General features: G+C 40.6%; 1 protein-coding gene across 1 annotated transcript in view; it reads right to left on the bottom strand.

The window, feature by feature from the left end:
- The window catches only part of TBCA (tubulin folding cofactor A), a 27,133-nt gene extending 17,382 nt beyond the window's left edge, over window positions 1-9,751 (bottom strand). Inside the window, exon 1 of the mRNA XM_062513158.1 lies at window positions 9,673-9,751. Within this exon, the coding sequence (XP_062369142.1) occupies window positions 9,673-9,725 (53 nt within the window). The 5' untranslated portion in view covers window positions 9,726-9,751. The remainder of the gene's footprint in view (window positions 1-9,672) is intronic.
- Between the last annotated feature and the right edge of the window lie 15,103 nt (window positions 9,752-24,854).

The following is a 24,854-nucleotide window of genomic DNA, read 5'->3' on the forward strand; positions in this document are numbered from 1 at the left end:
GGTTCGTGAGTTAAGGAGCATCAGAAAACACTCCAAGGGCAAAACAGGCTCATCTTAGAGGTACAAAGTGAATTTATTGCTAACAAAATAAGAGGAGGATAATGAGAAGTAAAAATAAGACCTTAAAAAACACCTTTTACCCCCAGCCCCTCCCTCCTTCCCACCAACAGCACAGGGAGACAGGGCATTAGGGTTTCAATCAGCTCATCACGGAGATTTTCTTCCACTGTTCAGGGAGAGGAGTCCTCCCTCCTCTGTAAGACCATGGAGTCCCTTCCACAGGACACGGATCTCCATGAACTTCCCAGCATGGTTCCAATCTCACGAGCAGCACTCCTTCCAAAACTGCTGTGGTGTGGGTCACTGTTCCACAGGGCACAGTCCAGCACCCTGGACAGGCTGCTCCAGCCTGGAAGCAAGGCTCCTTCTCTCCCCTAGGTCTCCCACAGGATCACAGCCTCCTGCTCTGGCATGGGCACCTGCCACACAGCCTGTGGGTGGATCTCTGCATCCCCCGTGGATCCCCACGGGCTGTGGGTGGATCTCTGCATACCCCGTGGATCCCCACGGGCTGTGGGTGGATCTCTGCATCCCCCGTGGATCCCCACGGGCTGTGGGTGGATCTCTGCATCCCCCGTGGATCCCCACGGGCTGTGGGTGGATCTCTGCATCCCCCGTGGATCCCCACGGGCTGTGGGTGGATCTCTGCATTCCCCGTGGATCCCCACGGGCTGTGGGTGGATCTCTGCATTCCCCGTGGATCCCCACGGGCTGTGGGTGGATCTCTGCATTCCCCGTGAATCCCCACGAGCTGTGGGTGGATCTCTGCATCCCCCGTGGATCCCCACGGGCTGTGGGTGGATCTCTGCATTCCCCGTGGATCCCCACGGGCTGTGGGTGGATCTCTGCATTCCCCGTGGATCCCCACGGGCTGTGGGTGGATCTCTGCATTCCCCGTGGATCCCCACGGGCTGTGGGTGGATCTCTGCATTCCCCGTGGATCCCCACGGGCTGTGGGTGGATCTCTGCATTCCCCATGGATCCCCATGGCTGCAGGGTCACTGATGCTTCACCATGGTCTCACCACAGCCTGCAGAGGAATCTCACCTCCAGCACCTGGAGCACCTCCTGCCCTCCTGCACTGACCTTGGTGTCTCCATGTTGTTTCCCTCACACGTTCTCACCTCCTCCTCTTCTCTGGCTAGGAAAAGCTGTGCCTACTTTGTTTGGATTTTCTTCTTCAGTCTGTTATCACAGAGGTGTTACCAGCATCTCTAACTGGCCCAGGCTTGGCCAGCAGCATGTCCATCTTCAGAGCCATCAGGGATTGTCTCTGCTGGACATGGTGGAAGCTTCCAGCAGCTTCTCACAGAAAACACCTCTGTGGTCCCCACCCTGCTACCAAAAACCAGGCTCTGCAAAACCAACACAACATTTGTGTGACATTATGGCACTGTGCACTTTCTTCTGCCAAAAAAACTATTGTACAAAAATGCTACTCGGAAGGCTTAAATATATGCTTATGTTCAAATTAAGGTATCACAGCCCAATAAAACAAAGGCTTGATTTCATATTGTATAGCTAACATCCATAAATTCCTAAGAGTCATAATTTTCTGAATTATAGTTGGAAATCATTGACTATAATTTTATGACTATAAACTGTAAAGTTGATCTGTTCTGAAAATTCAGAGGAGTCTTAGAGAAGTGGACAGAGAAACCTGCCCAAGTCCAGTTTTAACCAACATATCTATAAAACATTTAAACATTCGAAGTCAACATAATTTGTTTTTTTTGTTCTCGACACAGACTCTGTATTTCCTTTGGACATTAAAGTGTTATTTACACTTCACTCTTCTTCTTTTATCCCGGAGTTTCAAAACATGGCCTCAAATTTTAAGATAGCAATTAGGGTTTTTTTTTTTTAAATTAACCATTTCTGTGAAGACTATGTTATCTAAATACTAGAACAAGGAGTCACAATTGAAATAATGGTATAAAGTATTTTGCAGTTGGGCCAGACATTAAAAAAAACCACAATATCTGCAAAGAAGTTTCATTTTTTAATATAGTTTGTTGCAGTTTATACATATCATTCTGCTTTCCAACAAGTGCTAGCAGTTCCACAAACTATCACAAAGTATATGAGAGCTTTTGATTTGAGGCACCAGGCAAATAATTAAATACCGACTAGTGACTAAATTTTTGTTTTCCCCCTTAAAAATAAGTCTATGAGCCAAAAATTCTCAAGTTCTTCCTCTCCTTTCTAACACCAAATATTAAAAAATAAAAACTGACAATTAACTGCATACAGTAGGTATTAGCTTATTCTCATTCTTCAAGTCTCCATTCAAATTAGCTCTTTTCAGCTATACATAAATGTTGAACTGAAGTGAAGGCTCCCACATACCTGACTTAAATCTACTGACAACAAGCTTGTTTTCCTTAGTTATTTTTCTTGGACCCTGAAGAAGAGGTCTATACCCCTAGAAACAATGGATGAAAATAACTCAAACAGAATAAAAATATTTTACTAGAATCTCCCAGTCTTTCATGATGAAAAAGTGATCCAGTTATTCTACACCTTTACTGCCATTTGGTAGTTAACTACTAGGGAAAGAATGTAAAGAAATAAATAAAGTGACATTTCCCGTGGTATATCTGCCTCTAGAAATCAAGTTAAGCACTTTTAATCACTGAAGAACAAAACTAAACCCTAAGTGTTTTTACAGACAAAAAGCTCCTAGCTATAGCTGCTAGCCTTATAAAATTCTTTACACATTTGACTTTCACATCGTTTAACACTTAACCTAATAATTTCACAATTTCTGTTTTCTCTGTAACAGTTTTATTATTTTAAAGCTGGAGACTAAACCCAGAAGAGCCCACAGGGCTTGACAGAATCTTAAGGAAGGAGAATAAAATGTCCTTTCTGTATCATTATGATTTACTTCCTTATCCATTTTCCTTTACTCACTCTCTCTCCCCCATTTGAGGTCCTCAACTTGAAGAGCAAAATAGCACACGATGGTTCAAGATTATAAAAAAGCTGACCACTGGCTAACAGAGGTCTTCCCCTCCCAGGCTATAGCACACACCTCTGCCAGCACTAATGTTCAAATGATCTCTCCATACCAAAACTGCAGGAAATTAATACAATGAACAAAAATCCCCACAAAACAATGAAGAAAACAACAACAGTCACCCCCCAAAAATAAAAATAAAAAAAACCCCAAAAACAAACCACAAACAAATAACAACAACATGACAGTTTTTATCCCGTGTTAGGCAAATTGAGTGAAAAACCTCAGCAAAAGGTTTGACTAGCACCAGAAACCAGAGAAGGGGAGAAGGAAATGAGATCTCCATACTGAGAATCACTTTGATTTCTCAAGGGACTTCAACCCCAGTCTGCTTATGGTGCAGAGTTGCAAGTGCTGTTCTAACTTCTGGCTGCTGCAGAAAGAGCCCCAGATCGCCCTTATTTCTTACTTCACAAAGGCACCTACATTCTTACTCCAGTCCATATACATCAACACTGTCATGTCCTGTGGCTGCATCATTAGCAGTAGCAAGCAGATCTACCTCTCTGATCAGTTCAAGGGGCAGTTCATCTGAGGTTTGACAGACGAAAAATTACGCACAATGGGAGTTTTCTGCATGTGTAATGAAATTAACATACTCTGTACATAGATAAAAATTCTACCTTCTTCCACAGTCACAGACAGGAATTAATAATGAATGCATAGAATAAAAGTGGTAAAATGGTAGAAGGGCAGAGCAGCATATGCTACTATTCCTCATGTTTCCCCAACATCCAGCAGTTGCTGACAATTCAGATTCTACATAAGTTAGAATGGCAACTGTGTGCTTCAGCCATCAAATACAGACTTCTTTCCAGTATGAGAAAAATCAACACAAGAAACATTTTCCTGTCTGGACTGAGCAAGCAGAGCTCTGAAGATGAGGAGAGGGAATTGTTCTGTTCTGCTACTGAGCAAACTCACTATTGAAAGGACATGCATCTCTTCAGAACTAATGTAACCATTAACTATTGTACATGTTAATATGCCATGGATTCAGCCTAAGAGCACAGAGTGACAGTATTTATTGACTATATAATGAAGTGTCTATGCTTAGTTCAAACTTAGAAGTCCGTAATAGCACAGCTATACAAGGTACAGCTTTTTTCCCTTATAGTATAAGAAAATTATTATAGCAAATATTAGTATTAATAGCAAGATAGTACTTTTCCTATGGTATAATGTATTAACACAATGCATAATTATAGGACAAGTAATTCAGCAACTAAATAACACTGGCAATATGCTAATCAAGACCAAAATACCAGGTCCCTAATCTGCAAATTTTACTTATCCACATTCTTGGGTTCACTAAGGCTTCAGAAGAATACAAACTTTACAGATTAAAGGGCCCAAGAGAAAAAGCCAAGGAAGGATAAAGAAATACAGTACTTGATCCAGGTATGCAAACTGCCATGTTTTCTAAGCCATGAGTGCCTACTTTCTGATTTACACAGGATACCAAGTTTATGAGCTTATTTTCTTCTAGCGACAAAACCATCACTAAAGATATATTTTCTTTTTTAAGACTCAAGATGCAACAATACACAAGTATATGAATAATTTTTAGCCCCTTCTGCATCCAACAGCTTAGAGAACAGTTACATTTACGACAACATTTCAGGGTAACTTTGTAAGCTTGGGTTTTCATTATTACTGTAAATAAGATGAAAATCAGATACATGATTTTTTAAGTCGGAAAATGATTTCAAGTAGAAAATTACTTGTAAAGTTAAAAGTTTTTGTATCATCTATTTATTAGAGGTCTCTCTGAATCTTCAGGGGTTCACTTGTTCTTGTCTCTAGAGACTGTAAAGCTGTAAATGCTAAGAAGCCAAAGAATTTCAGTTCTAGAGAAGAACAAGAAATGAAGCCTCTGCTGTGGAAACAACTCAAGTTACTAAAGATCTTCATGACATTTTCCCTTTACAACCCAGGCATCATCTTCAGTCAAGACTTTTTGTTTTGGAGGAAAAAAACACAGAATCTACTTCTTCCCCCGAGGCCCCTCGCTGCTGGGAGTAACTGTAAGGACTACAATAATGAGAAAAATTTAATAGAATTGCAGTCATATTATGTGCAATAGGCAATTCACAATACATCGGAAAGACTTACTACAGTTAAAAGAAAAAAACAATGGATCTCACGATCTTGAATGAGATTTCCATCTATATGATACATATAATTCAATAATACTTCAAGTCCAGCCAGGATGGATTTTGGTTGCTAGCAAAGCTGTAATTAATCTGCATATAACGCATTACCATAGATTTAATATAATTTTTCTTGATTTCCCATGGATCCACATTCTAATTCAACAGAAAATAATTATTTGTAACTGCTTAATCCATACAGGTGAGTATGTAGCTCCCTGCCATGAAGAAAAATAAAGACAAAAGCACTACACATATGCATAAAGCCACCAAAGTGGTACTACCAAGAAACTGGAACTACTGTACCTCAAGCTTTTGAAAGACTAAAATAACTGAAGCTTAAAAGCCACAGTTTTGCACATATTGTTATTCAAATGAAAATTTTTAAAAAGAAAAAATAATGCTTTCCTCTTCAATATTGTATCACTAACACTTATGGTCATAAACCTGCCTGGGAACGTTTTAATCTGCCCGTTAAAATGACAGCATTAATCAATTATTATGGTCAGCATCAGTATGCAGAAGACAGTTTTGCCTCAGGGGCAAAAGATAATGGTAAACCCAAAAAACCTGAGATGCCAGACTTTTTTTAAAAAGGTAGTGGGATGGAAGAAGGAATGTGAGAGACAATCTTTTACAGATCTGATCATTACTTATTTAAATTTTTGAAATGTTTCTAAAAAAGGAATCACTTAGGTCTGCTCTAAAAGTATAAAAGCGGAATCAAATCCATTAAAAAAACCCGAAACAAATCAACAGACTATGCAAATACCACAGCAACAACTGTGTTCTTGTCACAGCTTTTAAAGATATGTGTAGGTACTGTTTGTTATTATGAAGTTAAAAGAAAACTTGCAATGAAAATACTCCAATTCTATTTGAATATCAAACGTTCAAAAAAAAAAAAGTCTGTTTCTAGACTTTCGAACTAATTATCCAGGATGGTGACTATGTATGTCACAGATGTTACATGTAAATGCAGGTCCACTGTTTTCTCAGACCACATAAAGTAGGCACTTTTATCTGGGAATCAGACTATGTTAGTAACTCTGAAAGATTTTAAGCAGTCTTCAAATGCAGGGCTAATTCAAGACTTTATGTATTGGATCGTGGCACCAGGAGCACTAGGAAAGGTGCTTAAGATGTATCTAAATAGCTCTGGACCACAATTACCACACTTGGCTAACACTGAACCCAAATCTACAAGACCAGGACTGAGCTGGTGACAACCCTAGGCAACAGATGCACAATCTGCACTCTGAAAGGGCTATGTAGGCCTTTAGAGTTAGTGGCTTTGGGAGTCAGCTTGTATCCAACAGAGCATTCTGTACATTCACACTCTTGAATCCCTGAGCTCTCAGATGTGTAGTGCACACACATTAAATCGCTTTATCATGCTGACTCAGTACAGCTGAGCAGCTCTGCAGATCATTCCTCAATACCCAAATAATACGAGATATCCTAGCCCTTCCCATTTACTGAGCTAACAAACAGTTGTTGCACACAATCTACAAATTACAAGAATAAAGAAGAGACACCCGAGCTTCTTATCAATACCTTGGTGCTATGAGTCACAGTGAGAGTCAATGGGCAACACGCAATAAAGCAACCACATACAATGGAGTGAAGATGGAGAAAATTTCTGACTCACACCAAAAATAACAAATTTCTCAAGTAATCAAGAACACAAACTAGTTTTGTCCTTGAATTAGCAATACAGTGAACAAGCAGAAGGAGTCTGCATTCTTCATAGTTCTCTTGCACAAAATATATCTTGAACTCAACAGTAAAATAATTCCATTTAAGAGAACTGTTCACATTTATTTTTAAAATCAGACCAACAGTTCTGTGTAACTTGCAGAACTTCCTGTGCTTGGAGTGAGGGGGAGAATCAGTGTAAATTGTTTTGCAGTAGGATGCTATTTAACAAAGAGAAAAAACAGTATCAACACCAGTGCAGTAGGCAAAAGAACAATCTTGCGAAGATACCACAGTTTTAGAATGGTAAATTTAAAAAAAAAAAAGGAATTGCTTCACAAAAAATCGATACACTTTCCCCATAGGTTCATGATGTAAAATTCTATAATCAAGGCTTGTAGATTTGTAATTATGTTATGTCAGCCACATTTAAACAAGCATGTTAAAAGATTGTTAAAGTTAAACTAACACAATTGCGATGTGAATTGTCTTAGTCTCATTCTAATCTACTCATGTCACTTCCACTTAATCAGATGGAAACTATGGGCAAATGTCAGTGCTATTTTCAGGCAACCTGACTTACTTTGTTTGCAGTGGTTTTTAAAATTATTTCCAATATGAAATGCAAATAAGATATTTTGGAAGGGTTTTTTTCTCTAATCAGTTCTCTCACTATTCAGTGGGTAGTTGTTTGTATTTACTGAGGGTAAAACTATTTTGAAGCGATTAAATGAGAAGTATTGCTTGCTAGGACATAAGCCACAAATACAGAAAACATTACTACTCATGCTCATCAAATCTACTTCTTTTGAATTACACACTATTGGAAGTATAAAATCACCAGGAGCCTGGCTATCAGATTTGCCTGAAAAGCAAAAAGCCACCCTATTTCTAGTTTAAATTTCTTCAACTGATACAACAGTTTAAGAAATGTGCAAACAAGTAAATTACCTACAACCTAAAATACAGTCTCTTGAAACGAGTACATAAAGAATTTATGACTTACAGCTAAAAAAATATATACCAAAGCAGAACAGCTGCTTAATTCTTAGTGTGGAGAAAAAGTGATGAGTTAGGTAACTAATGAGAAAAAAAAAAAGCTACAACAGATGATTAACACAAGTCAAATGAAATGATGAAAAAGCTCTCTATATCCTAACAGTTCCTGACCTCTACTTTTTTTTAATATATTCTTAAAGCCTGAGCACTGAACATAGTTGGAAATCAATATTACAAGCTAGATTCAATGTGCTTTTCTAAACTGAAAACAGAGAAAAAACTAATGAAAATTAACTGAAGTGCTAAGTCAGTCACTTTATAGAATGCTTACTAAGTATCTATGCAAGTCTTCTCATACACCAGTAAAAAAATACCTATGGAGTTGCTCTAGTTCAAAATAAGAGGACAACATTAATGTTCCCAAGTTGACACAAGTCACATGTACGTCCACTGTAGCAGAATGGGTAACTAGGCTTCTGGTTAGAGAAGGAAGGGTGGAGTGGGACAGAGCCATACTACTTCTTGTATCTCTGTGCAGCTGTCACAGAACTGGCTGCTGCTGCTGTATCATGTCCCCACAGGGAATTAAGATAACATTCCTTTTCTCCCTTTTTTTCTTAAAATTACCTTCCCTTAGAGAATACACAGTAACTTTAGCCTGTTGCTACTGCACAACACACTCAAGCCAAGTTTACTTGCTTATTCACATGGACATATCCAAAAACAAATCTGAATCCTGTTGACTGCACTTGTATTGCTTATCCAAACGTTTTAATCCCTTCTTCGTACTAGCACTGAAACACATCGAGTTGTTTGCTTTGCTCCTATGTTCAAAGAAATTCTGAAGTACCTTTAACTAACACCAACAGTAACAACTTTTCTAGTCTGCAAGTCCGACCTTTCAAAGTGAATCAAGTATAAGAAAATGTGCATATCTTATTGACAAGAACCTGCGAAATCATAACATAAAGTTGATTGCATGAAACGGCACTATTTAACATCCTCATCCAGCGTGCAAACTAATTCTTGTCTCTACCTGAGTCAGCCTAGGTCTTTGTAGGCTTAGTAAACCCCGTCGTGACCGAACAGTGTTTGAAACTATAATAAGAGTGATCCTGACAGATATGCTTCTCTTTAAAGCTATGACTCTCTTAAAACCAGGGAACATCAAGGCTCTGGTGACGAATCTACCAGGACTGCCCAGGGCGGTGGCGGAGTCCCCATCCCTCGCGGTGTTTTAGGAAAGACTGGAGTGCTATGGTCGAGTTAACAAGGCAACGGTGTTTGGACGCAATGACCTCAGAACTCTTTTCCAAGCTAATTGCTTCTGTGATGCTACTGGTTCTGCAAGTTCCGAACCAGAAAGATTCAACAGCAGCTTTGGTTAAAAAAAAACCAAACACATGAGGCTCCATGCCTCGGCAAGGTATGAGGCGAGACTGCCCTGCACCCTGACGGGGCTGCGCGACTACCCCTCGCCGCCCAAAGGCACTAAAGAAAGGGAACGAACACCGCATTCAAACGTGTCCCGGAAAAGCGCGGCCTGTTCCCGACGGCGGTACGCGAGGGGTGGGAGCCCGCGCCAGGGCCGCTCTCCGCCACAGCCCGCCAGCCCCGCACTGCACCGTGGGCCCGCGCGCCACACGGCCGACCCCGTGCCCGGCACGGCCGGTCCCGCAGGGAGCCCCCCTGCAGTCCCTCGGCCCGGCACAGCCAGGCCGTGCCCGAGCCGCCACTCACCGCCTCACGACGCCGGTCTTGATCTTGATCTGCCTAAGGCGCGGGTCGGCCATGGCGGCGGGCGCCGTGACTGCGCAGCCCCGCGCCGCGCATGCGCTGAACCCCCAGCCCGGGCGACACCACAGGAGCGGGCGGGAGGCCCACGCCTCCCCCCCGGCCCGGCACAGTGGAGAGGGCCGGACGGCGGGGCGGTGCCGTCCGGGCGGAGCCGCTCGGGGCTGTTCGCACACGGGGGGAGGGAAAAGTGGGCCGGGAGTAAGCGGAGCTGCTACGACTGGCACCGTGATGCTGTGGGGGTGGGGAGTGACCGGGACTACGTGCTCCCGACCTCTCGTAATGGGCGCCGCATGATTAACGCCATTTCACAAGGCAGGCAGCCATTCTCTGGTGCTGTCTTTGTGCTCTCTCCTCCCATCGTTGGGCCCGGAAGGTCCTGTGCCCCAAGGGGGCAAACCAAACAGATTCTTCCGATTCCACTGGCCTCAAGGTTCCTCGGCACCAGGCTGATATCTCCTTGCTCACCTGCGTGTCCTAACACCTGACCAGCCCAGTGCTGTGGATGACCCTGTTGCAACACTGGGAAGTTGCAGCCCCACAGCACTGACTGCCTGCAGCCCCACAGCAGAGACTGCCTGCAGCCCCACAGCACTGACTGCCTGCGGCCCCACAGCACTGACAGCCTGCGGCCCCACAGCACTGACTGCCTGCAGCCCCACAGCACTGACCGCCTGCGGCCCCACAGCACTGACCGCCTGCGGCCCCACAGCACTGACTGCCTGGGCCCCACAGCACTGACTGCCTGGGCCCCACAGCACTGACAGCCTGCGGCCCCACAGCACTGACTGCCTGGGCCCCACAGCACTGACTGCCTGCGGCCCCACAGCACTGACCGCCTGCGGCCCCACAGCACTGACTGCCTGCAGCCCCACAGCAGAGACTGCCTGCAGCCCCACAGCAGAGACTGCCTGCAGCCCCACAGCACTGACTGCCTGCGGCCCCACAGCACTGACTGCCTGCGGCCCCACAGCACTGACTGCCTGCAGCCCCACAGCAGAGACTGCCTGCAGCCCCACAGCAGAGACTGCCTGCAGCCCCACAGCACTGACTGCCTGCGGCCCCACAGCACTGACTGCCTGCGGCCCCACAGCAGTGTCACTAAATCTGCGATGGGTCCTGAGGAGGAATTTGGACCAGTGGTCAGTGAGACCTGGGACATCCCAATGGCCAGGGGCACCTCTGCCTTCATCTGCTTCCTCTGAGGACTGGGGGAGTGACTCATGTTCTGTGATTTTTGAGTCTAGCTTATGATTGTTGATTCTGTAAACAGTGTGCTATGATCCAAGCCAGTCTGCAGAGGGTCTGTGTGAACAGAAATCGTAAAAGAAATTGTATTGTATATTTTACTTATTAGAGATTGAACTACACTGACTTGAGATAGACAACTGAGAGGAGACCCCGTAAATGTCTCTAAGTATCTAAAAAGAGGGTGTTAAGAGGACAGATCTACGCTCTTCCTAGTGTGCCAAGCCATAGAGCAAGAGGCCGTGGGCAGACGCTGACACACAGGAAATCCCACCTGAACATGAGGAAGAACTTTGTTGCTGTGCAGGTAACACACACGGGAACACACGGGAAAAGATTGCTCAGAGAAGGTGTGGAGTCTCACTCACTGGGGATACTCAAGAGCTGTCTGGACACAATCCTGGGCCATGTGGTTTAGGATTACCCTCTTGAGCAGGGAGGTTGGACCAGGTCAGACCCACTGTGGTCCCTTCCAATCTGACCCATTATGTGTGTAATTCTGTTTACAGAAATCCTGTGTTATCCTCATAGTAAATTCTGTGCTATAGTAATAATGAAATCCTGCTAAGGAAAATAAAGCTCTAATTGTTATGCTATTGTTCAATGGTTAAACTAAGTGTTAAACACTACAACTTAGGGTTGACATAGTTCTACCAAGGGTATCTAACAGAACCTTTCTGTCTCCTTAGTGTCTGGTGGTTGGTAAGAGCAATAAAGTGGCAAGATTAGCACTGGAAGCTCAGTCCTATAGTTAAAATTGACTGCTGGTTCATAGGCTGTTTTCCTTCATGATTCTACTTAGTAGAGGCTAACCACTTAAATTCCTGGAAAAAACAACCCCTAGGGTCTGTATTTGAAAGAACTTCCCCTGAATGAGTATATATGTTAAAAAAAAAAAAGCTTCAGTGAACTAATAATGAAAAAATAAAGGCAAATACATTTTCAGTGAAGTGTAGTTCAGGAAGGTCTGCAGACGATTTTTTTCCCACACATGCTTTTGTCCTGTGTCAGTGGCTTGTCCTGACCTTTGGCATTCCATGTCTGCAGGGAAGGAAGTCATGTTGCTTCTGGTGACATGACAGCTGCAGGTCACTAGCCAGCAGCTGTGGCAAAGTGTCTGGCACCAGTAGGCCTCATTCAGACATGGTATAAGCAAGGACAAGACTGCTCAAGTCCACAGAGTTTTGTGTTATCTGCAAAGGAGGATGAAAATGACCACTTTCACAGAGCCCAGCAAGCCTGCCCAGGAGACCTGGAGCGCACAGCGTTTGCTTGGCAGGTTGTTGCTGAAGGAAAATACAGGTCTCAAAATCAACACTAGCTTAATGCCATGAACAACTATGACCTGGAACAAGTTCAAGGATGTATTAGGTATTTGATACACAAATCTGCCATCAGCCATGAAGGAGGGGGAAGAAGGAGGGCAACATGCCGACAGAGGCAAAGGAAATGCAGCCCCTTACTTTGCCAGAAATTCAAATCTTAATATTCTGTCTTTAGAAAGCTGTACCAAGTCATGCTGGGGCTGACGCTGTTCGTCTAAACAATTCCAAGGCAACCCAGTTATGCTACATACTCTTTGAAAATACAGAAGTCTGCAAGTAAAGCTGAATTAGCACCATACACCTGCACGTGATTTTTTTTTCAAGAATAATCTTCAGTGTAATTTCTGTATTTGACAGAGTTGTTCAATAAGTGAAAAGGCCCACAACAAATAACAGTGCAAAAATAAAAATTGCCTAGAAGCAGCAATATTAAGAAAATAGCTCATGTTTCCAACTGCTAAAAATTTATTTATAGCCCTGAAGCATTAACTTGCATTAGTGACAATGCTTAGGCTCAGCTGCTGAATTTTAGAAGAAGAATGCAATTGTTTTCTTACAGCTAATTCACTTAACTAAAGAGATGAGAATATACCAAGTCTGTGTTCATATTTAAGCACATAAAATGATAGTGTGAAAAAGGTGTTACTGGTAGAGCATGGAGTATATTGTGAAATGTGTCAGAAAGCACAATGTACTTTGTTATTAATACATATTTGTATTAATAATTAAAAATATTAATTAGCATTTAAAACCCAAGTAATTTTATTTCTAAGGGTATGGATATCTGGATATCCAGGCAAGTATGTATAATGCTTTCCAAGACAGACACTCCTTTTTAAATAAAGGTGTATGTGTGGAGTTTGTTTTCCTGAACTCTTTTGAAGCAATTTCTAGCCTAGTCAATCATAGATACATTTCCATGTGAGTGAATGATGTTACATTGAAGTTGAATACAATCCTTTATGAAGACTGCTGTAAATCCTGTTGTACCTTTTAGAAGATACAGAAACTGTTAATTCTTCAATGATTTTTGTTGGCATTTTGCTTGTGTTGCATCTGGTTGAAGGTTTTTCATAAGATATATTAGCCTTAGTCATTATGAGAGCCCTGTTGCATAGAGACAGATACCTAAACATTATTTGCTGATGCAGATGCTGTAGCTATGCTGACATACAGAGCAAGTTATTCCATATGTGGGATCCTTAAACACATCTTTATATATTCTCCTGTATTGCACCTTCATGGCAGCTCACATGCAAAACTGCACTTTCTGTAAATATGATTTCCTCTTCTCTACCAGTGTCACCTGGTCATTCCAGCTTTCATCTGGCTCCATATAAGCAGTATTTTTGGTTTGTTAACATGTTTTGTACAAATTTACTTTAGTGGGAGTAAATGTTACTGCCAATTCACTATGCCTTCTGTCTGAAAAGAGTCTATCTAGATTTTGTTTATTTCTTGTAGATAAGAGAACATATAGTAATTACTGCTCATTCCCATTTCATGGAAGCAGCTGGTCAGCCTGATAAGCTCAAATGTCTGCACACATATACTACAATTCTGTAGTATATATTTAATCTGGAGTGTGTACAGTGTGCGTAATATACTTGCAAGCAAGCACACCAGGGTGCAAAGCACTGCCTACAGTGAAAAGATTTAAAAAAAGTCTTCACTTCTCAGTGAAAGAACAGCTTAAGAAGTTAAGACCCTGCATATGCTTCATGACAAGAAAAGAGCAGACACACTGGAAAGCACTGCAGTATGCAGCAAGTCCCTTTTATAGTAGCAATTCCCAATTAATATGTCTCACACTTAAACACCACGCCTAGGAAACAGTCAACTTGTAAGGTTTGCAAATACTGAGTCTTATTAATCCTGCATTCTGATCATATCCCCACCTGCCTTTTAATTTTTTTTGCTTGACTTTAATAAAGGACTTTCTGCAGTGAAGCTATTTTGTGTTATACCAGTAGTTCATTTCAACTTTAAAGCCAATACGTTTGTCACCTGGTATAGTTCAAATTTAAGACATTATGCCACCTATGCTGCTGAGGTCAGAGCAAACCTTGCAGAGGGAAGTGCAGCCACTACGGTTTAGTTCACTAAGCCCCAGTGGCAGTTTCCACCACCCTGTCTACCCACTGACAGTTGGTTTCAACAGCTTGAAAAACCCATGAACGAATGCATGTGTGCTTCAGCTGAGGACTGAGACCATTATTTTAATAAGTAAATGCTCAATAAGCTTTCATACTATTTTGTTTACCCATCAAAACCATGTGTGCAGTCTGACTATAATTTCATTTTCATTTATGATCAAACAAAATGTGGAAATTATTTAGCCTTCAAATTTTATCTTTTTTTTTGTAGGAAAACCAAATTTCATTCAGCCTCCCCAAAGAACACTACAAAATGAGATCAGATTTTCAATAAAAGTTATTCGTGTTTACTTAATAGTAATATATGTTAAGTTGATAAAATTAGCCTCTATACAGCTGCCAACACAAAGCTAGGCACCATCTAAGTGCACAAGAATTAATTTCCCCATCTTTCAACATACTAGATTGTATCAGTATTCCTTGTGGTGCAAACCTCTTGATCCACTGTCTTATGAGGTGATTATTCCTGGTCAAAATTGTCTTCTACAAATATGCCCCCAAAAAATTTAAAAAGTTGTTCAACACCACAGATACAGGCAAGTTACACAGGTATGGGATTGGACAAGGATAAAATAGATTGCTGTTGCACAGTTTGCAAGATACCTACTAAATATGGTGATTCAAGTGGGAGCTGTGTTTTGTTACAGGAGAGGCTGAGTTACATAGGGAAGCTAAGTAAAGGAGAAAAGAGGTACCAGGCAGAAGCTGAAAGGGATCAGGGGCAAAGCCCTTTCTCATTTCTGCCTTTGTACCTTCTCCAAACACCACTGGGATGGGTTCTGGTTTCAGCTGTGCTTCTGTGAAAAGGAAGTAGCCCACTGGGAAGTGGTGGTATAAAATCAGATGGAAACCTACTCATTTTCAGCAAAGTTATAGTGACAGTACAATTTACCCTGGGTAGAGAAGGCAGCAATGGTGATTCCTCAAATATGACACTACTGGAGAGCATAGGTTACAAAAGAGCCCTCTCCTACAGTTTTCGGGGTTAAACTGTGCCCATAGTGAATGCTTAGCTACAACTCAAACCTTTTCCAGCTAACTTGAGGCTTTTTAAAAAGCAGTTTTTCTTAGCTCAGACCAACCATTAGGTGAAGAACTGGAAGTAGTGAGAAAAAAAAAGGATTTATGTGTGTGCATCAAAAGGAGAATATATCCTTTTGCGAATTATTTCCATGGGTCCCCTATGTACAAATGAAGAGATATGTGATATAGCAATTCATTGTTCTGACACACGTTGCAATCATGATGTGCAGTTTTTAATGCATTGTGTTACATTAAGCTTAGCCCATGGTTTAACACCATGTAACATAAATTTCTGTGAAGGGAGTAACATAACATGATACTGTCTTTTAAAAGACACACACGATTTTTTCAGATCACCTACTTTTTATCCATGAGTGCCCAATCCAAAAATCAAGGTGGCAGACAAAAGTGGATTGAATGAGTATCCACAAACCAGAGTATTTATCTTGTGTAGTTTTGCTCACTGCTACCTGTAGTCAATGACTCCAGTCAATTTTTATGTTGTAATGCATGAGCAAAGTTGATGGACATATTTTTTTGACACCCCTAGTTAGATTTTATTCAGGGTCAATCAAGGGAGACCTGACAGACTATAAAACACACTGAGAATCCTCACAAGTGTTTATTTCTCAATAAAGACAGGAGCTTTGATTATCATCATGTCACTAACCTTTTCTCTTTTTGTCCTACCTTGGAGGCAGGTTTTCTATTTTAATTGATAGTTTATTTTTGAATAGACATATCAGTATGAATGATTCTCATTGGAATTAAATAAAAAATGAACTCTTGATTTGACAACACTGGATATAATAAAATCTCCAGTGGAAAATCAAACTCATATCAGAAGTTTAAAGAGTCACAAAATAAAGCTGCATGTGATGCATCTCTTTAGAAGAAAAGAAAAATAATTACATTTTATATATTTATGTATACTCATAATTTATTTCACTCCCCCTGAATCATTAAAGTCAGGATTTTAAAACACTTTTTATATACATTTCTTGAAACCTGTCTTCAATGTTTTCTGTATTCCTAAATTATTAATGTAAGTTTTAATTTCATCCTTTTTGTGGTACACTACAAAACAAAACCATGATACCAACTGACATCTTTGTGGTGTGTATTTGTCTGATCACGATCATGTTCACGTTCACTGATCATTTGACTGATCACTGGTTCAATGCAAAATTTAGGTACCAGCCAAGAAGATTCGTCTGTTTTCTTGACATATTGGAAACTACAGTTTTTATCACTCAGGATGATGTTCTCCAATGAAGATGCAATCTTTGCCAGTGCTTGTCAGATTGGAATATGTAAGTAGCACACAAAGGTGGAGGACAGCAAAGTGGCTGCCATCAAATAGGCAGATAATGACAATATCCCATATGGTGCTTCATGGAACATTCTGAATACTTCTCACAAATTAGTAAAATAGACAAATAGTACCTGTAAAGTGTAACATCAAGATGAAGCTGCATTAGAAAGTCTAAGAGAGCTAAAAATGTATGCTTTTAATAAGACACCAATCTTTACTGGCAGAGATAAATGTGCTGTCATGGCATAGCTTGATGCTGTAAAGCAACTGGCAAAAAATTACCCTAAATTGTGATTAAAGTTTAGCACTCTATAATATCACTTTAGCACATTTTAAGTAGTTTGTAAATTGGTGAGTTGTTGTTGCTTAATTATCAAAATGTAAAGGTTTCTGGTGAGTTGTGGTAGTAATCTGTTCTTCTGGCCAAAGTTATTTGATAGATCTATTAATCATTGGAAAGGAAGTGCTCAAATAATTACTAATAAAGCCTGCTGCTGGTACAAATACTGTTGACACTGTAAGTAATAAGAACAGATTAGTTCTGTAAAGGAAATTGGATTTCTGGGTGAAATAAACTTATTAAAAATAAATAATTTCAATGCTGAAAAAGTCAGGGTCACACATGTAGAAGTGAAGAATATAAGTTAGACATACAGAGTGAAAAACTGTGACTTGGGAACCCGTAGCCCCAGAGAAGGACTGTGGGGTTGTGATGGCTAACCAACTAAACATGAGACCAGCTATAATATTGTGAGTGACAGGGAGCAGGTAGCACCCATTAAATATAGCATCATTTTGGTGTTGTGTTGGAGTCTTAAGCATCTACAGATGATGAAAGGGTGAGGCTCTGGCTGAAGTCACATACCCAGTTTTGCACTTTTAAAAGGGAAGGAGAGCTTATAAGACTCAGAACAAATCTATGTGAGTAATACAGTACCTGAAAAATACAGCCTCTGCAGCAAGCCACAAGAAGCCAGTGATGAAAGGGAGGGAGTTGGTTTGTAACCCACTCAGAGAAGGAACTTCTGAGAGCAGAAGATTCACAACCCAGCAGAAAGAATAAACAGTAGGATATAACAGCAAGCTCAAACTAGACAAAATCAGGGTTGAATTAAGGGAAATTTCAAATACTGGGCAACATATTTTAAAGACTGGCAAAACTACAAATGAGAGATGGAGGTATTTAATATTGGACTTTTTTTGTAAAATAAAAAGGTTTTGGCTTCAATAGGAGAAATGAGTGTGTATGTCTTTACAAATAGCTAGATAACCTGGAAGGAGCAATCCGGTTCTGGAAGAATGGGCATGGAGGTCTTTACAAACATCAAGCTGCTCAAGTTTGTTGCAGAACTGAGCACAATCTGAACTTTTGAACTTTAGGGGGATATAAGAAGACTTAATAAACTTATGAGCATGAGCCTCTCTGCTGGTGGACTTAAAGCTAAATTTAATGATCTTGCAATGCATGATGCAGGGAAAATACATGTTGAAGGAGGACTATGTGGTAGGGTGTTTGGGAAGTCTGTACCTTCCTTTTCTGTACCTCAGGCAAGGGGAAAGGAAAAAGGCAACGCATAATCAGGAGCTTAGGATGAAAAAGGGGATGCATCCCCCCAGAACTGGAGAGGGACCCTGCAGATGTATGGCCCTGTAGACTCTCTCCCTTCTTTTGATGAAGCTGATTTTTGCAGGACACCTCTGTGTCTGATTTGGACACTGGCCTTTGTCAGTGTGATTTTCTGCGCAGCTTAACTGCAAATTAAGTCACAGTGTAGAAACCAACATGTGAAATCTCTACAAGGGTTTATGTTGTAGAATCATGGACTGATTTGCATTGGAAGGGACTTTAAAATCTGTCTAATTCCAACCCTCCCCACCATGGGCATGGACACCTTCCACTAGACTAGGTTGTCCAGAGCTCCATCCAACCTTGTCTTGGACCCTTATAGGGATAGGGCATACACAGCTTCTCTGGGCAACCTGTTCCTGTGCTTTACCACCCTTACAGTAAATAATTTTGTTCTCATATGTAATCTAAACTTGCCTTCTTTCAGTTTGAAGCCATTTTTTCTTGTCCTGTTGCTATATGGCTTTCTTGAAAGTTCTTCTCCAGCTCGCTTGTAGGCCTGTTGTAAGGTGCTATAAGGTTTCCCTGGAGCCTTTTCTTCTCCAGGCTGAACAACCCTAGTTCTCTCAGGCTGTCCTCACAGGAGAGGCACTCCATTCCTCTGATTATCTTTGTCTCCCTCCTCCAGACTCATTCCAGGACATCCATGTCTTTCTTCTTCTGGGGGCCTCAGAGCAGGGTGCAGCACTGCAGGTGGAGTCTTGGGAGTCTAGGGGAGAGTAGCAGAATTCTCTCCTTGCCTTACTAGCCATGCTGCTTTTTATGCAGCCTAGGACAGAACTGGCTTTCTGGGCTGCAACTACAGCATGTTGGGTCATATTGACCTTCTCCTTTACCACCATCCCCAGGTCATCTGCTCAGGGCTGCTCCCAATCCATTGTCCACCCAGTCTGTACTTGTGGTTGGGATTTCTGTGACCCACATACAGGACCTTCCATGTGGCCTTGCTGAACTTAATGAGATTTGCATGGTCCCAGCTGTCATGCCTGACAAGGTTCCTCTGGTGGCATCCCCTCCCTCCAGTGTCAAATGTACTGTACAGCTTGGTGTTTTGAGAAATGTTTTTTGTTCAGCTTAAATAAGGGAGTTTTAAACAGAATGGGTAACTCAGAATTATAATACTGTGTGATTTAATCTGCTGTTTGCTTGGCTCTCTTTGCTCAGCATGAGCAGCTGGATTTTTGGGAGCCCTGGGCTGCAAGCCATGAACTTTCACCCAGATGTGTTGAACAGAGTTGGTTTGCTTGGTACCTGGTATGGCGGTGTGTTTTGTCTTTAGTTTGGAAAGAATATCAGTAACACACTGATGCTTAGTTGTTGCTAAGTGGTTTTTATTCCAAGTTTAGGCCTTTTTTCATTACTATATCCTGACTGATCTAGTGCACAAGAAACACAAACTAGAAGACAAGGAGGCTGCAGCCATCAGCAGAAGCTACAGCTGGACAAGATTAAGAGCAGTAAACAGCCTGGCTATGGGGATATAGAGGAAGAATCCAATAAGGTGTTATAACACCAAAAATCGCCATTGGACTTGAACTCACAGGAAGAGTGTTTGAGGACAGGTGCATAAATCGTGCAGGTCTAATTGCCTGGAGGTTTTATCCTTCAGGGTCAGTTTAAGGTGATCTGTTGCCCACCTTATCAGTCTATTAAATTATTTATTTTGATAAATCTGACACCTTAGATCCTGCTGCAGAAACCCAGGACAGAGCCTGTAGGAGGAAGTGCCCCTGAGAATGAACATGTGTGCAAGGGTTTGAAAGGGAGCCCATCAGTCCCACTGAGAACAGACTCCAGTGCTAGCAGGGAAAGCCTGGATGGTGTGTATGACACTCCTTGAATGCTGAGAGAACTCTTGGGAAATGTCTTCTTTAACACTTGGTGTTGTTTACTGGTGTACTGAGAGTGCACTCAATCCTACTGTGCATGTTGCTGACAAAGATGTTAAAAACTGTCAGCCCAAATACTGACCACAGAGGAGCATCACTTGTTGCCAATGTCCACTCTGACAGCAAGCTGTTGACTGTTACAATGTGTTGATTAGCCAGCCAATTCCTTATCCACCAAGGGGTCCATTCAGTCAGCTACTCTATGTAGTTCCCTCCATCTCTAAAACTAGCTTGTCAAAATGCGTACACATAAACTTAGGAACAAGACTCAGCTTCAGGATTTGAAGTCCATCCATTGAGAACAAAATTAGTGCTGAAGTCCCTCTCCTTGACAGTTTAAGTGGTTTTTCTATGGGAAGAAAGAGGAGATAGAAATATTTTTATGTATTTCTTATACACAAGGCATCCTACGCACAAAATATACTATAAATAATTACATCAGAACTTCTTACTGTAAATATATATGAAATACTGATTTTACTAAAATTCACTTGATCAAACCAGTTTAATGGGATTTTCATATTTCTAGTCTTCAGTGAGAGGTGAAAACATTTCTATATTTAGAAATGTAATTTATTACTTTTAATATATATATCTAACATTTTCAGAAGACATACTGGAACAATAATTTCTAATCCAGCAGAAAAGATGAGGGCAAACATGAGGAAACCAGGCCCCTGAAATGTCATCTACACCAGAGTTATACTTTAGTAGCAAATCTAATCTTGCTTAAATGAGGCCAAGTCATGACATTTGGTTCACACAGTGTAAACTGGATATCTGAAGTTGTTTGGATGATTCACCACCTAGAAATACTGAAGCTATATGAGAAGAATCCAGGCTGAATGTCTAAACTGAAAAAAGTAATGAAAAATAATGTCCCCGGCTCAGCTCTGTTTTAATCCTGGGTATATTTAAAGTTTGAAGGCACCATATTTCCAACATTGACTTAGAGGAAAATTCCCCTAAGCATGCAGAGAAGGACCTCAGCAGTGGCCATACATAGCATACCACACCAATGGCTGCTTTAGAAATACCAGCAAGGTTTCTTGTCCCTTCCTTATCTTTGGAGTGATTAGTTGCTGTTGGTTTAACTCCACACCTTAATCCAAATTGTCCAGGATTTAGTGCATGGGTCAATGCACAGTTTTTGCTGCCAGCTAAACAACCACAATGAGAGCACAGGAAATATTAAGTATGGAAAAAACTTATTTTAGTCTGTACATGATGCTTCATATTTGCTACAATAATTCCACATGATTGAAGACAAGACAGAAGGAAGAATAACAGTGCAGCCAAATGATTAGGTCATTTCCCTATAAGGAAATATTCATAGGCAAAATAGTAAAATCTCAGTAGGTGGTTAGGGATGGCTCCCACCTTGGAAAGCTCCTGCTTGCCTGGTTGTATGGATACTGTGTTAGGTGACCTTCCTTGGCAGAAAAGGGAATTCAAGGAAGGTGAAAGCTCATACCACTGACCTACTGGTTAAAGCAGCAGCACCAGTCCATTTAGGCTTTTAAGAGAAAAGATGTAGCTGTCTAAATCCATTAGAGAGTTCAGACAGGGCATCCTGAGTATGAGGAAGCACCTGAAAACACATCAGCAAAGACACTGAAAGGCTGAATTTGATATGGTTTTCTCAGTGGTACTTTCTTAAGTATCCTACTCAGTTTGTAGTTGGAGACATGTAATGCTCCAGTGACTGTACCAGCAGTCCAGGTATCCAGTGTGCTTTGGGGAATTTCTAGATGTACTGAGAAGTTAGAATTAAAACAGATATTTCTATTTAATTTAAAAATATATGTAGAATTAATTGCATCAACAATAAAATTTAATTCAGATGTAAAAGACTTCAACCTCTAATAAAGGTTAGATTTTCTCAGCATTATTTCAGTATACTGGAAAGATTCTCCTACTCAAAGAGAGCTACTTGGCAATTAGAAGAAAATATTAAATTTTTAAGGTGAACCTTACGGACTATATTAAAATAATTATTATGTCTTCAAATCCAGTAATGTGCTACTTTTTCATGTACTACTTTTTCTTCCTTTACCATGATGCTGATATTGGTTTATGCTTGCTTTTCAGATATTGTTCAGAAATGTCTCTGTTTTCTTTCTTTTAGCCGAACTGGTAGGTACAGTGCTTTTGTCATTTAATTACCATTGCTCCTGGAAAATTCAGAAATGGCTTTCAGAAGGCTGAAATTACGGCACTGTTTTGTGTTCTAATCTACGGATAAAAAAGGTGAAGAATATGGACAAAACCTTAATAGTGAGAGGTCAGATTTCCAAAGATATTTTGGTGCCTAGAGATGGAGACAGATGACCAGTGGGAGTTTCAAAATCCCTCCTACAGATTAAATGTCTAACTCCTATTGACTTCAGGGTAAATGAGGCAGTAGCCCCTATAGGCAGCTCCGATAATTCCACTAGCCATTTATCTGCATGTTAGACATCTAAGTATTACCTCCTGGAGACAAGAAGTAATCCCTCAGTTCATTAAATGTATCCCCTTCTTTCATTTAGTAACCTGGCTAGTTTTAAATAAACTTCCTTCTTACAGGGAAATAAAGGGATGACATATGTTTAAGACAGTTAGATTCAATTAATTAAACCACTTTAATACATTAAATTTATTTTTAATTTCTACCCCAATGCATTTTGATACAAACCCCAAATACAATGATAATTTAAGAAAGAGAAGTGTTTTGTCATTTTTCTGAGATAATATGTATGTAAAAGTCTGAACAAATTAAAGTGACTGTCACATTCTTATTGTGTATATTTATATGATAAAATAAAAATATGTTGAATTATATAAAATATACCTTGCACATACAGTTGCAAATCAACTTGGGTTAATTATTATGCCAGTCAGAAAGAACAAAGTTGATTCTCAAGCACAAATGCAAAAGAGATCTAAAATGAACTGTTTTATTCAAGGCTTCCTTACATTGTTTTTAATCCTGATTATAACTGGAAGATTATGAGCAGGTAAAGACTAACAAGAATCTGTAAGATATAGCCTTGTGAAATACAGTCATAAACTCTTAAATCTGTTTTTTCCAGAATAACAAGAAACCTTACGCCTTGTCCTCCTGATAATTGACCCAGATTTATGAAGATTTCTGTGCTTTAATTAGTGCAAACATAACACAGTATAAGTTACCTGTTTTCTGAGTTTGTTATTATCCTTAATTCTGTTCCATCTTATCACGGGTAGCATGTGCTGGTAAGAACCCATAATATTCAGAGCTTATTTCTGTGTTACACATCACAAATAATAGCTGGGGCCTCTGAATACTTGAGCTTAAGTCCTTAATTTTTAGAACCCTCAACACATTGCTCCTCTGTGTAAATCTGGCATATAAAATAGAGGAAAAACAACTCTGCTTAAAGAAAGGGAAGAACACAGCCTGAATCTCATGCCATCAAGTTGAAATGGGCATATACCTGATGAATCTTTTATGTGTTATCACTGTACTCTGAAAAAAACCTCAAAATTGCAGAGAATGTAAATCAAATCGTACTGTAAAATAGGAGAGGAAAAATAACATTTGCTACTTTTCCCTGACACTCAGGCCAAAACATTTTATCTCTTGGTTTTCTAAATCCTATTGCACCTTGCTGAGAAAACTGGGAAGAGCAGGGAAGAGCAGGAAGTTAAATTTTTTTAGTGAGTGCATGAATAACAAGACCTATGTGCGTAACTTTTCTGCACCACTTGGAAAATTGCCTCCTACTACATTTCCTTGAGATTTGAAGAAAAACCTTTTTTTTCTCTAAGGGTTATATAAGACCTAAACTAATATTTAATGGTATGGAAACAATAGTGTGACATCCTTCCAGTAAAAACATCTTTGTGGTGTTCAGCATGTTTTACAGTAATGGCATTACATGGTCATTTATTTGTGTTGTGAGTAGCTGGAAAGAAAGGAAAAAAACCCCAAACAAAACTAAACCTGTTCACTTAGAGGAACTGCCTCGTCTGAGAATTGAGAAATATGATCAGTTTTACTATACAAACTTCTAGCTGAATATGACAGGGCTTGCTTGGCTTGATCTCCTCCATGCAAGATTTGGTTTAATGTATAAATACTGCAGTGTTTATTTACCCTAAAGCATTTCATTAGAACCAGTGACTGACTCCAACAGTTGCTAATTTGCTTCATTTAGTTATGAAGTCCTTGTTTAGCCCCATTTGTCTTCCAGCAATCACTATTCCTTCTGCACAAGGGAGTGTGTTGTCCATAAGAGGCCACAAAAGGCCCTTCTGGTTTTCTCTCTGCCTACCAGAAGAGCTGTTCTCACTGGCCAGGGTATCCGTAGCCAGCAAACAGCTGTTTTGCTAGAATTTTGGAAACTTCTGCCACTCTTGTTTTAATTTGGTGTTGCATCAAGCTGAAAGTGGAGGCAGCAGGGCTCAGGGAAGCCTGGCCAAATTTGTGAGAGTTTGGAACATCTGAAGGAAGAAAGGGAGGACTCAACTCTTTTCTTCACACAAACACAGAGCAGAGTAAATCTTAACCTGCAAGTCCTC

This window comes from Cinclus cinclus, chromosome Z, assembly GCF_963662255.1.
Source record: "Cinclus cinclus chromosome Z, bCinCin1.1, whole genome shotgun sequence".
In the NCBI taxonomy this organism is placed as follows: Eukaryota; Metazoa; Chordata; class Aves; order Passeriformes; family Cinclidae; genus Cinclus; species Cinclus cinclus.